The sequence below is a fragment of the Equus quagga genome, chromosome 4 (assembly GCF_021613505.1).
Source record: "Equus quagga isolate Etosha38 chromosome 4, UCLA_HA_Equagga_1.0, whole genome shotgun sequence".
NCBI classification, from domain to species: domain Eukaryota; kingdom Metazoa; phylum Chordata; class Mammalia; order Perissodactyla; family Equidae; genus Equus; species Equus quagga.
The window spans coordinates 90,850,193-90,863,659 of NC_060270.1; the positions used below are offsets into that span (position 1 = coordinate 90,850,193).

The 13,467-nt window shown below is 40.1% G+C and overlaps 2 protein-coding genes across 3 annotated transcripts in view; both read left to right on the top strand.

Moving 5' to 3' along the window:
* The first annotated feature begins 7,802 nt into the window (after window positions 1-7,802).
* LOC124238685 (extensin-like) lies at window positions 7,803-8,663 on the top strand. The gene is made up of 2 exons (XM_046659855.1): window positions 7,803-7,838; window positions 8,016-8,663. The coding sequence occupies exons 1-2, from the start codon at window positions 7,803-7,805 to the stop codon at window positions 8,661-8,663; spliced, it is 684 nt and encodes a 227-aa protein (XP_046515811.1).
* A 97-nt stretch (window positions 8,664-8,760) lies between these two features.
* Window positions 8,761-13,467, top strand: part of ACVR2A (activin A receptor type 2A) — an 84,839-nt gene continuing 80,132 nt past the window's right edge. The window contains exons 1-2 of one of the 2 annotated variants that reach the window (XM_046658837.1): window positions 8,761-8,881; window positions 9,238-9,371. In XM_046658837.1, coding sequence (XP_046514793.1) covers window positions 9,317-9,371 — 55 coding nt within the window. In that variant the 5' untranslated portion in view covers window positions 8,761-8,881; window positions 9,238-9,316. Of the gene's footprint in view, window positions 8,882-9,158; window positions 9,372-13,467 lie in introns of those variants that run through there. The other variant, XM_046658836.1, reaches the window with a different exon arrangement.

The window sequence follows — 13,467 nt, forward strand, 5'->3', positions numbered from 1 at the left end:
TCTGTGTATCCCAGGTCTAATGTCAGTATTGAAAAACAAAAGCAAAAACATCGTTCGGTTTCACAAGGATAAAATTTAGTGTCTTTTCATAATGTGTTACTGTTTGAATTCATAAGATACATGTATTTCCTCTTTACAGAAAGGTGAGTTTGATGTGCGATTTCTTTTTTTTTTCTTTTGAAGTGAAAGAAGTAGGTCTCTTTACTGTCTTGTGTAGTTCTTCTGGATGGGACATGCTCCATTTAGAGCTCTGCTTCCTGCTTGGAGGGACAATTAATATGCCTACTACTTGAGAAATAGCATGGCTCATTGGACTAAGGTCAGTGGTTTAGAGTTATAATCCTACTTCTGTTACTGATTCAATTTGTGCCCCCGGGAAAGTCATTTAACCTTTGTATTTGTTCACCTGAAAAATGAGATAAAATTATCACCTATTTGCAAGAGTAGCTGGGAATAACTGATTTTGAATATAAAGAAATGCACACAATGTGTTTTGACCAGTTACAATTACTACAAACATTCCTACAATTCAGTTTCCCCTAAAGCCTTAGTACTACTTTGATTAAAATTCTTCTGATTTAACTTAAAATGAAACACAATAAAGTGCAGTTAAGTGTTTTGTTTAATTTGCATGCTTAAACAAGTGGGCAAATTCAGTGTAGCTAAGCCTGAGAAAAAAATTTTTTTTAAATAGAGAGGAAAATAATCTATCTTTCCCCCACAGGATTTTTTTAATTGTGAGAAGTATTATATATTATACATATGTATTATCTCTATTGCCAAAGTGTAAAAATTCACATTTACACACAATAATAACAATAAACACATCTATTCTCTTATTATTTATAATTTTTTAGAAGTGGAGTTTTAAATAACAATTATTCTTAAATTTTAGCTCATACAGATTTTTTAAAATTCTCTCACCATATCATAAAAGGGAGCAAATATTCAGATCATTCCTTTGCCTGGTACTTTATCTTACTTTGCTGGATATATGCTTCTGAAAAAATACGAAGATTGAACTTATTGAATACTGGGAAATTTAAAATATACTTGTATTTAGGAAAGGTGTCACTGAAAGGAAGCCTTAAAAGAATGCTTTTAAATATTTAATAAATCATCCTCAATTTATTTCATAAATTTGAGTTTAATTTAAAAGACAACACTAAATTGACTCTCTTTACCACATACCTCCTTATAACTGCCTCTAGTATGTTTGTAGTTTCTCTGTAACTCATTTTTTTTTTTTAAGATTTTATTTTTTTCCTTTTTCTCCCCAAAGCCCCCCAGTACATAGTTGTATGTTCTTTGTTGTGGGTCCTTCTAGTTGTGGCATGTGGGACGCTGCCTCAGTGTGGTTTGATGAGCAGTGCCATGTCCGTGCCCAGGATTCAAACCAACGAAACACTGGGCTGCCTGCAGCGGAGCGCGTGAACTTAACCACTCGGCCACGGGGCCAGCCCCCCTGTGACTCATTTTTTTTAATCTATGAAATTATAATAATTAATTATCAAAGTTACCTATGAAAACACTTTAAAACCATTTATCTTGCTAGAGATAACATTGAGGAATGCTGTTATCTATCAGACCCTGAGTATACATCCCCGTATTCTTGAAGTCTTAATGTTTTTACTCACCAGCCTAATCTTTGTCACCGTTCTAGGTGGTTTCAACATCTTTGCAAAGGACTCATCCAGCTCCCTGGATACTATGACATCCAATTTTTGGATCTCCTCATTGCCAGTGACCATTTGTTCTATCACTCCAATTGTAAGTGTCATCACCAGACACAACTCCCCTTCAAAACTCTGAATTTTTATTCATAGATAATAGCTGCTATCTTTCTAGTTCACTTGCTTAAATATTTGCCAAAAAGCAAGAGTCCTCCTAATGGTGTCAGCCTTCTAACCCATTGCTCCTATCACTTCTTTGTATCCACAACAGCCTCTTCTAGATTATATTTTCTTCTTATCCAACTCATATTCTCTTATTCATTGTTCCAATGACTCCCATGCAATTTCCATAATTTCCTTGTGCCTCTCTTCCTCAAAATCACTTACTAAACAAATCCAGCTATGGAAGGACTCAATCATCTGCCTTCTCTGTGCCTGCCAACACATTTGTGTTGCAGGAAATAAGCACACACACAGCTGGGCAGACTGGAGTCATGATAAATATGATCTCCAACCTCAAATGGACGCTCAGCCCTGGCAGTCCACTGTAATGCTTCTCTCTCCAATCTCAGGACTATTTCACACCTTTTCTTTCTTTCTTTTTTTTTTTTTCCTTTTTCTCCCCAAAGCCCCCCAGTACATAGTTGTATATTCTTTGTTGTGGGTCCTTCTAGTTGCAGCATGCGGGACGCTGCCTCAGTGTGGTTTGATGAGCAGTGCCATGTCCACGCCCAGGATTCGAACCAAGAAACACTGGGCCACCTGCAGTGGAGCGCGAGAACTTAACCACTCGGCCACGGGGCCAGCCCCTATTTCACACCTTTTCATCATGACTCGTTCACTTTAAGCTGAAAACTTTGCTTTATATTTCAGGGAAATTAGAGCTCTCGGCTGGGAATACCACCACCCTCCATTGTCCAGTTCTACAAACTCACCTATTTCTACTTGCCCTTTCTTCTTCCCTCCTGCCTCAAAAAAACAAAGAGAGAGAGAAGAAAGGAAAGGAACAGAAAGGAAAGAAGCTCCTCCTTTCTCACCTTGGTAAGATTTTGTCCATTCAGTTTTCCTCTCTTTCTTCTGCATTTTCAATCTTCCCTCCCTATTGCATCATACCTCTCAGTTTACAAATATAATTAATGATCTCTCATCTGAAAGTAGAAATAAAATAAAATCCTCTCAATTTTGCATTTGCCTCTAGCCACTGCCCCATTTGATTTTCTATAGTCAAATATCTTTAAAGAGTTGGTATTCATAGTGCCTCCAAATTTTTATTTACCATTGACCTTCCAAACATTTCAGTCTGGCTTCTGCTGAAACTCACTGTCAACGAAATGGACTCTCTCCATGATTGCCATATCCAATGGCCCCTTATTTTTCTGTTCTTCAATTTACTGATGTCTCTATAGGAGACAATACTGTTCTATCTTCCCTTTGTGAAACACTCTCATGTATGACATCTTTCTCTCTTGGTTTTTATCTTATCTCTCTGGCTGCTACTTTTTCATCCCCTTTCCTGGCTTTTAATCCTCCACTTGCTAAATTTCTTCTCTCTGTCCACTCTGTATTTCAATGCTCTCACTCATTTCCATGGCTTTAAATACCATTTGTGTGCCAACAATTCCCAAATTTATATCTGTAGCACTGCATGTTGCTTCAAACTTCAGTCACCTGTATCCAATTGCTTAAATTACATCTCCACTTGTATATCTCCCAGGCATCTCAAATTGAATGTTTTCAAAATTGAATTTTTTCACAATCCATCTCTCCACTTGCTTCCCTGTGACATATCTCTCCCTCTAAATAGCCCCCATCTCAACAAGTGACACATCCTCTGCTCATTTGCCCAAGGATAAAAGTAGGAGTCATTCAATCTATCAGCAAATCCTGTTGATTCTACTTCTGAAATTTATCTTGAATGTCCACTTCTTTCCATATTGGTTCACAGTACCATATTCTCTTGCCTGACTTATATAACACCCTTCTAATTAGTCTCTCTGCTTTCTTTGGTAATCTTTTGCAACCTGTTCTCCATATAAGAGCAAAAGTAATCTTTTAAAACATAAACTAGACCACATAACTCTCTCACTTAAAAGCCTTCAATGGCTTGATGCTTCACTTTGAGTAAAATCCAAGGCCATTACTTTGGCCTGTAAGATCTTGCATGGTCTGGGGCCTGTACTCCTCTTTCTTCCTGTTCACACTCTCTTCATTGCCATGGGAGCCTCTCAATTTCTTGAACATGCCGTAGGCTTTGTACATACTGTTCCTTCTTAACTAGCTCCCTTTCATGGCTATCTCCTTTTCATCTTTTAGGTTTCAGTTTAAAAGTCACTTCCTTAGTAAGTCCTTCCTGAATCATTCTCTCTAGATAGGTCCCCTCTTCCTATCCAATCCCACTACTCTGATTTATCTCAGCATCTTGTCTGCTTTTATAAATAATCCTGTCCATTTGACAATTACTTGTTTACTTTCTATTTTTCTATCTTTCTCATGATACTGTAAGCTCAGTGAGGGCAGAGACTGCATCTATTTCATTTATCACTATACAATCAACACCCAGCACAAATCGTGCAGTTAATAATTACTTGTTGAATAAATGAATACCACAGATAAAGATGGACAATGTAATGAAAACAACTGATTCTTACGCAGTCTTGCATTAGAGAAATTTTAGGACTACAGCACAAAAGCTTTATTCAAGATTTTAAGCATTTGTCAAAACGGATGGAGAGCACTGGTTTTTTTTATTGAGGTCATAATAGTTTATAACATTGTAAAATTTCAGTTGTACATTATTATTTGTCAGTCACTATATAAATTGGAGGGCAATATTCTTGAGAAACAGTTTTGGGTAATATAGCCTGTTCTCCACTCCAGTGCCTCTCAAATTATCTATAGTGAATTTCCAAACTATAAGACTTTTGTAAAACACAATAAAATTGAATTACTAAAAATATAAAATAAAAAGAATAACAAACAAAATATAAGCCTAATTACTTTTATTAGCTTTGACAGACATAAAATTATTCTGTCAAGATTCTACAAAACTTATTAAATAGTTGTTGTCAATGTCTATACTAATCTGATTGAAGATCAGTAACAAACAGTTTGAGACCAACACTGGTTTGAGAATTCCTCTTTGAGTAATGTTGGCTTACTCCAACTTGAATAACTTAGAGTCTAGGGACTGGTTTAGATAGCGTATCTCAAGGTCTCAACTATTCTTTGTTATAGAAAGAATAGTTGAAAACTATTAGAAATAAAATAGAAAACTAAGAAATAAAAGTTCTAAAATTTGTAAAATTTAGAAAAATAGTTAAAAAACTATTAGAAACAAAATATTAAAAAACTATTAGAAATTAAATAGTTATAAAACTATTAGAAATTAAATGGAACACTAAGCCCCTGTGGTCATGAATATAAATTGGAGGGTGGGGAAAAGCTTTCCCTAGATTAAAGCTGTTCTTTCTCTTTCCCATACATTTACTTGATTTTGAAAGAGGTGATACGAGAGAAAAAGTCAAACGTTACCCTTGGGATGTTACAGAGAAATGAACTGGTTGTTGAGATTTATATTACTAGCTGGGTTAATGTAGCCTTTTTATCAAAGTGCTGGATATATTATTTCCATCATAGCTAGTTTCTCTGAACTCTTCTAATTCTCTTTCCTATCCTAAAATATTCTGCTTTTGTGTTTTGTCCCTGATCCATTCCCAGATCCTTATTCTTCTCAGTATGTGTCTTTTTTACCCCATTTTCACAGTGCAATGCTATGGCTAGACCTAAGTAGAAAGGAAGGAATAATCGGAGCAAGAGTTAGGATATAGAGAGTTTTCTTCCCACCTTGAGCATTTAGGGAGAGGAGAATATTCAAGGAAGACATGCTGATTACTATCTGTCTTCCTTTGACTTGACAAGTTACCAAGTTTGTTCCCCATGTATTATGCCTTACAGCACTGGTATATAAGAAATTCATTACTTGTGCCACTTCAGGAATGCCCACGTTCTCTGAACACAAGAGTAGACTGAAAGAGTAACTAGAAAATAGCAGAAATACTTTTAAAACCTTTCTCTAAGGGGAATTCAACATCCCTCATACTCCAAACAGATTTAGTCATCTTCCTGAAGATGAGGAAGAGAGAGTTGGCATGTCTTGCTTATATGTGGCAATTGGTATGTCCAAAGGCAGGTGTACACCTTAAAGTGAATTTCCTCACAATATATGGTATACTACCCAATCTCAAAGGTAAGTTCAATTCCAGTCCCACTTCAGAGTTGAACATTTAACTTTGTCCATACCTTTTTGAGCCAAACGAGTTTCTAGCATAAAAAGAAATCATCACTTTTTCTGGAAGCAGTCTACGACACTTTTTAACCTGTCTCCTCATCCAGCCAATACACACTTGAATCTCTAGATTGAACTGGATTCTCAAGACTCTTGCAGCTAGGAATAACTTGCAGTTCAATTAAACTTATTGTTGGTCTCTGGACTTGAAGTTCTAGCACTGGAGTGGATACAAGCCCAGGTCTCGGGTTTTGGGATTGAGTGACGTTAGCTAAGGCTGTTTAACACATAATTTTCTAATGTCCTGGCAGACCACAATTCCTTCTATGTTTCCTTTTCCTTTCCTCTCCTTCGTCACTTTCCTTCCTAATCCCAGTTTGTACAGCTTACACTATGTTAGAGAGGTGTTGGATTTGTAGATAAGAAAAAGTGATTCGAGAAAATAGAAAGAATAGAGGGGCAGTAGAATTAGCTGCAGGTACTTCTATCTCCTTCTCAAGCTTTGGAATTCCAATGGGAATTAGTCACATACTCTCATGTTACTTTAAATTATTAGGTTATTTTTATAGGTTAAATTACTTTTGAATTTTTAAAAAACACAGAAGGTAGAAGTGAACACAGATTTAGGGACAAAATAGGTAACTACTGTTATTGGATGTTAACAACTTTCCCCATGGGGTTATTTTAACTCTTTATTAGAGAAGAGTCTAGTGAAGACTTTGACTTGTTGCTCCTTTTTCATAGGACAGAAAAATAATTTTCATCTTCTGTTACAATCTTATACTGGTACTTTGGGTGTTAAGATAAGAAATATATTTTCAAGTTTTAATCCTATTAGTGGTTATTCCAGTTATTCCACTTGCTCTGGTTTCACAATTCAAGAAATATTGAAGTGATGCAGAGATAAGACAACAGTGGGGCCTGATTCAGGGTATAACCGACATCAAACTCCTGAAAGAACTGAATAAAATACACTTTTCTATTCCAGAAACATTAGTGGCAACTCTTAATCAACCAGAGAATGGAAGAAGGTTTATATTTATTTCTCTGACCAGCTCGTAAAGTCCAGAGAACTATGTAATATGAGCTCACTTAGACACCTAGAAGACCAGCTTGGGACTTTTCTTAACTGTTGCACAATATCAGTCAAATTCTGAGCACCACGATTTGAGAGCTGGAAATCTTGGAGAGAGTTTAAAGAGCCACAACGATTATTAATAACCTTGACAAGTTGTAGAAACGGGCAGATAATTACAGGATGAACTTAATAGACAGAAATACACAGTAATTTAGAGGAAGAGAAAAATGAAACACTGTAAATACAAGGGAGAAGGGTTGGCTTTGTGGGAAAAAATGTGGGAATCAGTAAACCACAAGTAAAACATGAATTAGCCATATAGTACAGTTGCTTTATTATTTTTATTAATAAAAACAAAAATGTGTAGAGTACATGTGGGAATATCACATTTAAGAAAAAGGCTGTTATCCTCTAGTCATTTATACAATTATTTATTAAGCACCTATCATATGTTAGACACCTTGAGCGCTAGCATAAAATGGGGACGACAATAATAAGATCCCTACCTTCACGGAGCTCGCTAAAGTGTGGTAAATGACAAAGCTAGCACCTTTAATACCGTCTTTAGTTTGTATTCCGTACCCAACTTCGAGAAGGTAGAGCAAGTACTGGGAGCACCTTAACGTAGGGATCCTATTTTTACGTTTTGCATCCCATTCCGTGCCTGGCACAGCACCTTGTAAGCAATCAACTTGGATTAAGGGGTAAAAACAAGCCCTAAAAGACCTAAAATTTGAAGAAGTAAACACTTGTCTGACCATCAAATATGTCGATCGAAATGAGCAGGTTTTCTCTTCAGAGCGTAACACATATTTGCGAACCTATTGCATGCAGGACAGTTCTCAACACAATGCTTTGTGTTTACAAGGGATGGTGGGAATGGATTCAAACTGCACATCGTGATAACTGCCGTGGATATCCTGACCGGGTGGACAGCCCATCCTCCGCGAGTTTTTTTCCTTTCTTTTTTCTCTTTTAGCCGAAAGACAAAACGCTTAAGCAGAAGCCGCACGGGTGGGATGCGCCGGAGGACCGGGGGCACAGACCCAGCTCGCGCGCACCGAGCTCGCTCGGGCAGCTCGGCAGGCGTGGCGGACCGGTTCCCACCCCCGGCTCCCCGGCGCCCGGCATCTCCGAGCGGACGAGGCGTCCCCCCAGAGGAAAGACGGAAAGCCGCAGACGCCCCCCGCAGGAGTCATCAGCCCCCCGCCCCGCCTCGGGGTCCCGTTCCTCTTGGGCTCCCCCTGACCACTCGGGCGTGCGCTACAGAGAGGCCAGCCGAGCACCATTAAGACACCAGGCACTCGGGCCCCCAGCAGCATCCACTGGCCCACCCACTCGAGACCCACAGCCCAGCAGGCCGACCAGGCCGGACGCCGAGGCCTCGCGGTATCGAGTCTCCGTGCGCCCCGCCTCCTCGCCCTCCAGCTGGCCCCGCCCTCGCTCTCTCACCCCTCCCCCGCTCCCGCCTCGCTTCCCCGACAATCTCCTCGCGCTCCCGGCCCGGCACGCGCGCTGCGCCCGGCCGCCGCTGTCGCTGCCGCTGCCGCCGCCGCCGCCGCCGTCGCCGCGGAGCGTTCCTCCGCCGTTTAGGGCTTCCAGCTTCGGGCCGGAACCGGAAGTTTAGGGGGCGGGGCCGGCGGAGGCCAGGGGACCGAAAACGCGGCCGAGCCCTGAGCCCGGAGCCGGAGCCAGAGCCTGGACCAGAACTTGGCCGCCGCCTGCACAGCCGCAGCCGCCGCCGCCGCCCGCCGCTCCTGCCCCGCGCCGTCGCCGCCGCCTCGGCCGCCACCGCCGCGAGCTCTGCCGCCAGTGTTCCGCGGACTTTGGGTGTCCGGGTTGAAGGTCGGTCCGGACGTCGGACCCAGCTCGGTTCCCTGACTGTCCGGGCGGCAGCGGACGCCGCCGCCACCGCCTCCTTGTCGCCTCAGCCTGGCGTTTTGTTCCGAGAGACCCGCGAGGCGAGCGGAGCTGACAGTGATTTTGACAGTGATTTAAACCCGCTTTTGTTGTTGTTGGCTTTTCGTTGTTTGGTTTTGTGTGTTGTGCGTGTGTGTGGCGGTTTTTCCCCCGTGGTGCATTTTTTTAAAATATATTATTATTGTGCTTTTTTTTCTCTTTTTTTTTTTTTTTTTAACCCCGTGAACGTTTTTTTGGTCGGGGCTTCCGAATATGTTTTATGACGGTTGATTTTACACCAGGAGGTTTGTCTCCGAGGAAGACCCAGGGAACTGGCTATCCAGCGAGAACTTCCTCCGGATTCCCCGGCGCCTCGGGAACATGGGAGCTGCTGCAAAGTTGGCGTTCGCCGTCTTTCTTATCTCCTGTTCTTCAGGTAGGTGCCGGCAGCGCGGCGGGGCTCCCGCGGCTCCGGCGGCCGCTGCTGCCGCTGCTGCCGCTGCTGGCGGCCGCGGTTGTTGTTGGGTCGGCGAGCTCCGTGGGAGCCCGGGAAGGATTCGCCCCCGCCCCGAGCCCCGCGGCCGCCACCCCCCCAGGTCTGATGGGGATCTGGAAACCTCCATGAATTTTTCTCGTTTCGAGTTGGGTTGGCGAACTGATAAGAGCCACTGCTCTGTTGTTGTGGAAGTGAGAAAGTCATGGTTTGTGGCCATAACACTGGATGACAGCGCTGGTTGGGTTGCAATTAAGCCGCAAATACCACAAGTGACAATTTATGCGAAGGTTTGAGACCTGAGAGGCGTATTCCCAAATGTCATTTAGTGTGGCATCCTCTCGCATAAGGGTGTTTTTTTAAAAATCGTCTTTTAATTAGTGCTTCACCGGTGGTTATCACGACAGAGATCAAGTCAGTTGCTACTTAATTTTGACCGTAAGAAACAATGCATCATATCGGCAATTTCATCTGGGTCTCCCCTCACGTTTTCTTCAACTCCACTGTCCAGCAGTGTTAAAAATAGTTGTAGTTGTTGTTGGAGTGTTAACTATAACCCAGTGCAGAAGAGGTATGCCGCTGTGTGTTGGTAATGTGCTGGCTTTCAACCACCATTTATGTGCTCTTTTCTGGCATAGATTTTGCTTACCTACGGAATACTTATTTTAAACGCGTTGTGTTGAAGCATTGTTTTCGGTTTAGAACAGCCCATTTGAAATTGTTCATACTGTCAAATACACTATAGTCATAAAATCGGTTTTGGTCCAAGGTTGGAAGAATAATCTGGCCCTTTTATATTTGAAATTTTGATTTTGTGAGAACATTCTATGGTTGCAACCAGTGGTTGGAAAACTATCTAGTCTTTTGTATTTGAAATTCTGTAAATGAATACAGCATCTAGCTCAAAGGTGTGCAAACGTACATAACAGGAGAGGTAGATAGAAGAAACAGTTTAAAAGTCACAATGAATCTATTTATCATAAAATTCAATATTCAGTTACTAGGTTGTGAGATAGAATTGTAAGGGGGGAAAACGAACTGACAGGTTTCATGGCCATGTCTTTATCTCGTTTGCCACAGGGAAATTAGAGGGTGGTAGTCTTTTCTTTGTGTACCTCTGTGGTGTGTGTGTGTCCATCCATCCTCCCTCCCCCCCCTTTTTAATAGAATCTTTTGTAATGTATAGAATTCTGCTGAATGGTACATTTCCTTGTGGTTAATAAATGGATAAAGTCTAGTCTTATGTCTGTAGTGGTATTGATCAGTTCCGGGTGGGCTGAATGTGTTGTGAAATGGCGATCATTGCCAGAGATTAACCGAAAGAATCATGTCTGTTTAAATGGAAGAAGGAACATGCTTAAGGCAGGCTGACAGTTCTTTTTGTGCATGGTTTGGAGAGGAAGATAAACAATGGTGTCTCTGAAATGAATGAATACCTTGATAACATTAAACCTCTTGCTTTTGTGACATGACTTAACCACGTAGGTTTTTCCCCCCCAGTAGTACTCTTTCTCCTCTGCCTCTGTATGTTCTGGTTGGTGAACTCCTCTTGTTCAGATCCCTTTTTCTGATCTCCTGCCCTTGAGGAGGAGGGGCATCATGGCCACTGACCAAGGAATTGTGGACATTACTCCCTCCCAAACCCACCTGAGTCGCACTATTTGGTGAAGGAGGTTATTCTTGAGCATTCTCAAGGTATTCTGGAAAAGCAGGCTGTCGCTACAGATCTTATAGCTTTCTCTGCTTGGTTTGGGAGTAAAAAGAATTGAGAATTAGTTTCTTGTAGGATTGTTTTCACTGGGCTGGAGGTTAATAGCTAAAATTTTGAAATAAAGTAATTTTGTTGCTATAGAGCATATAGATGTTCCACTTACATTAATATTAAACGTTATTGCGTAGTTTTTTTAAAATAAACATTCCTAGTTGAACTAAAATATAATTCTATTGAAGATAATTGAAATAATCTTAAAGACTTTAATCCATATTTATACGTGAAGATTTTTAGTACTTAAAATGTCTGATTTTTTAAAGAGCTTTTGTTATGACTAAAATGTACTCTGAAAAAGGATTTTTATGTTTCTTTTCCTAATTGATTTTTCTATGTAGTATGTAATCTGGCATGCTGGAAGCATGAGGATGGCTATTTTTATAAGGATTTAAATATTTCTCAAGTTGTCAGTTTTTTGTTTCTGAATATTTGATTTTTTTAATCAAATGGAGAATAGTAGTGAACAGTTTTATTTCAGGTGTTTAGAATCGGTGTTTACTGTTTTCTGTAGGATTTTGTGGACTTTGATTTTTCAGTTTCCGTCCCATGGTATGTATACTGGAGAGTGACTGTGCAGACTATTCCTGTAGGATATGGCCAAGTGTATACTTTCCTCCTCTCATTCCAGGGGAAACATTTTTGAGTTTTGCCCTCATCCTGAAATGCCTTCAGATTCTCTCTGATTTTGAGTTTTTTAATTCCGCTTATCCTTCCTCAGATTGTGTTTCAAAACACAAATCTATTTAGTTTTTTGTTTTTGAAGCATTGTGGTTAATTTGTATCTTTCTCCACAATTTGTTAAAATGTGAGGATGAGTTTAATGCTTGCTCTGGTACTTGGGTTTTTCCTGTCTAGTGTGATGCAGCTATTGTGGTATTTGAGTTGCATTGAATAAGTTGAGAATTCCTTTGGATCTTTTGGGACCTGGAGCAGTCTGGTCTGTATATTTGATGAAATAAGAAATGGAAATAAAGTAATGATGTGCCTTTTCTTCAGTTCAGCTAGGCAATACTGTACGAGTGCGCGCGCACACAGTATTTCTGTGAGTGAGTGTATGTGTGGTTGGAGGAGGAATTGGCAGTACAGTGAATCTTCTGGGACTCTTCTGAACTTTGGCTCACAAGTGATAGATATTAAATGCTTTGTTTTCTAAAAAGCAGAATCTCTTAAATGTTGTCTGTGATCAAATTCAAATATAATATATTGGAACAGCAGGACCAGAAGAAAAACAAACAAACCCCCTGCCCCCTACCCCCAATTCATTTGGAATTATTTTTCTTTTTAGGATAAGCTAGTAGTTCTCAAGCTTGAATGACTTTTGTTTCCCTCCCCGCACCTCTGGGGGGATATTTGGAGACATCTTTGGTGGAGGAGGAGGGGAGAGTGTTCTACTGGCATCTGGTGGGTAGAGGGTAGGGTTCCTGTTAATCATCATATAATGCAGGACAACCTTCCATAACAAAGAATTATCTGGCTCAAAATGTCAATAGTGTTGAGATTGAGAAGCCTTATTCTAAATTCTTAATTTTTAAAAGCATTAGTATATTAGCAAAAGGGTTCTGCTCCCCCTCCCACAGTCAGTCATTAAATTTTGCAAGTACATGGTATTGATCTCCAGGTGACATTTTATTGAAAGTGTTCGTGTTTTCATTATCTTTTAAAATTAGGATGGTAAAGGAAATAGGTTACTATAGGTAGGCACATTATTTCATCCTATTATACTTTAATAAACATATTTTGCTAACTTTTGAATATACTCTCAATTATTTGTTATAACTGAGTGCTCATGAAGACTGCATATTCATGGATATGATGAATGATTGGTCAAGGTATCAAGTTTAATTATATTTGCTTTTGATACAGTAGTGTCTTTGACATAATAATTATCTTTAGGGACATTTCCTTTTGTCCTTATTGAAATCACTGGGTGATGTGGTGGCAGCGGGGCGGGGGGGGGTGTGTGTGTCTGTGTCTGTGTGTATGTATGTGAGAGAGAGAGATTAACATAGTGCTTGAAAGTTTTGTTAAGTTTCATATGGAAGAAATATGTTCACTATTACATGTTCCTTCAATGGTTTCAAGGTATAAATTCAGGTTTTTTTTTAAAGATAATTCTTTTGTCTACCTAACTTTAATTTCAAGAAACTTTTAAAGTGATTTCTTAATTACATCATTTTCTTGAGAATCATTAGCTGGGTTTTGGTTACCATTAGACTCATTGAGGCTGTATTAAGTAATATTCTATGATCTATCACAGACCCTTGTCATTTT

Bases quoted from the DNA above. Each gene is read 5' to 3' on its own strand.
- LOC124238685 (XM_046659855.1), top strand. From the start codon at position 7,803: ATGTCGATCGAAATGAGCAGGTTTTCTCTTCAGAGC. The intron at 7,839-8,015 runs GTAACACATATT...TTTCTCTTTTAG, and splicing joins GCAGGTTTTCTCTTCAGAGC to CCGAAAGACAAAACGCTTAA.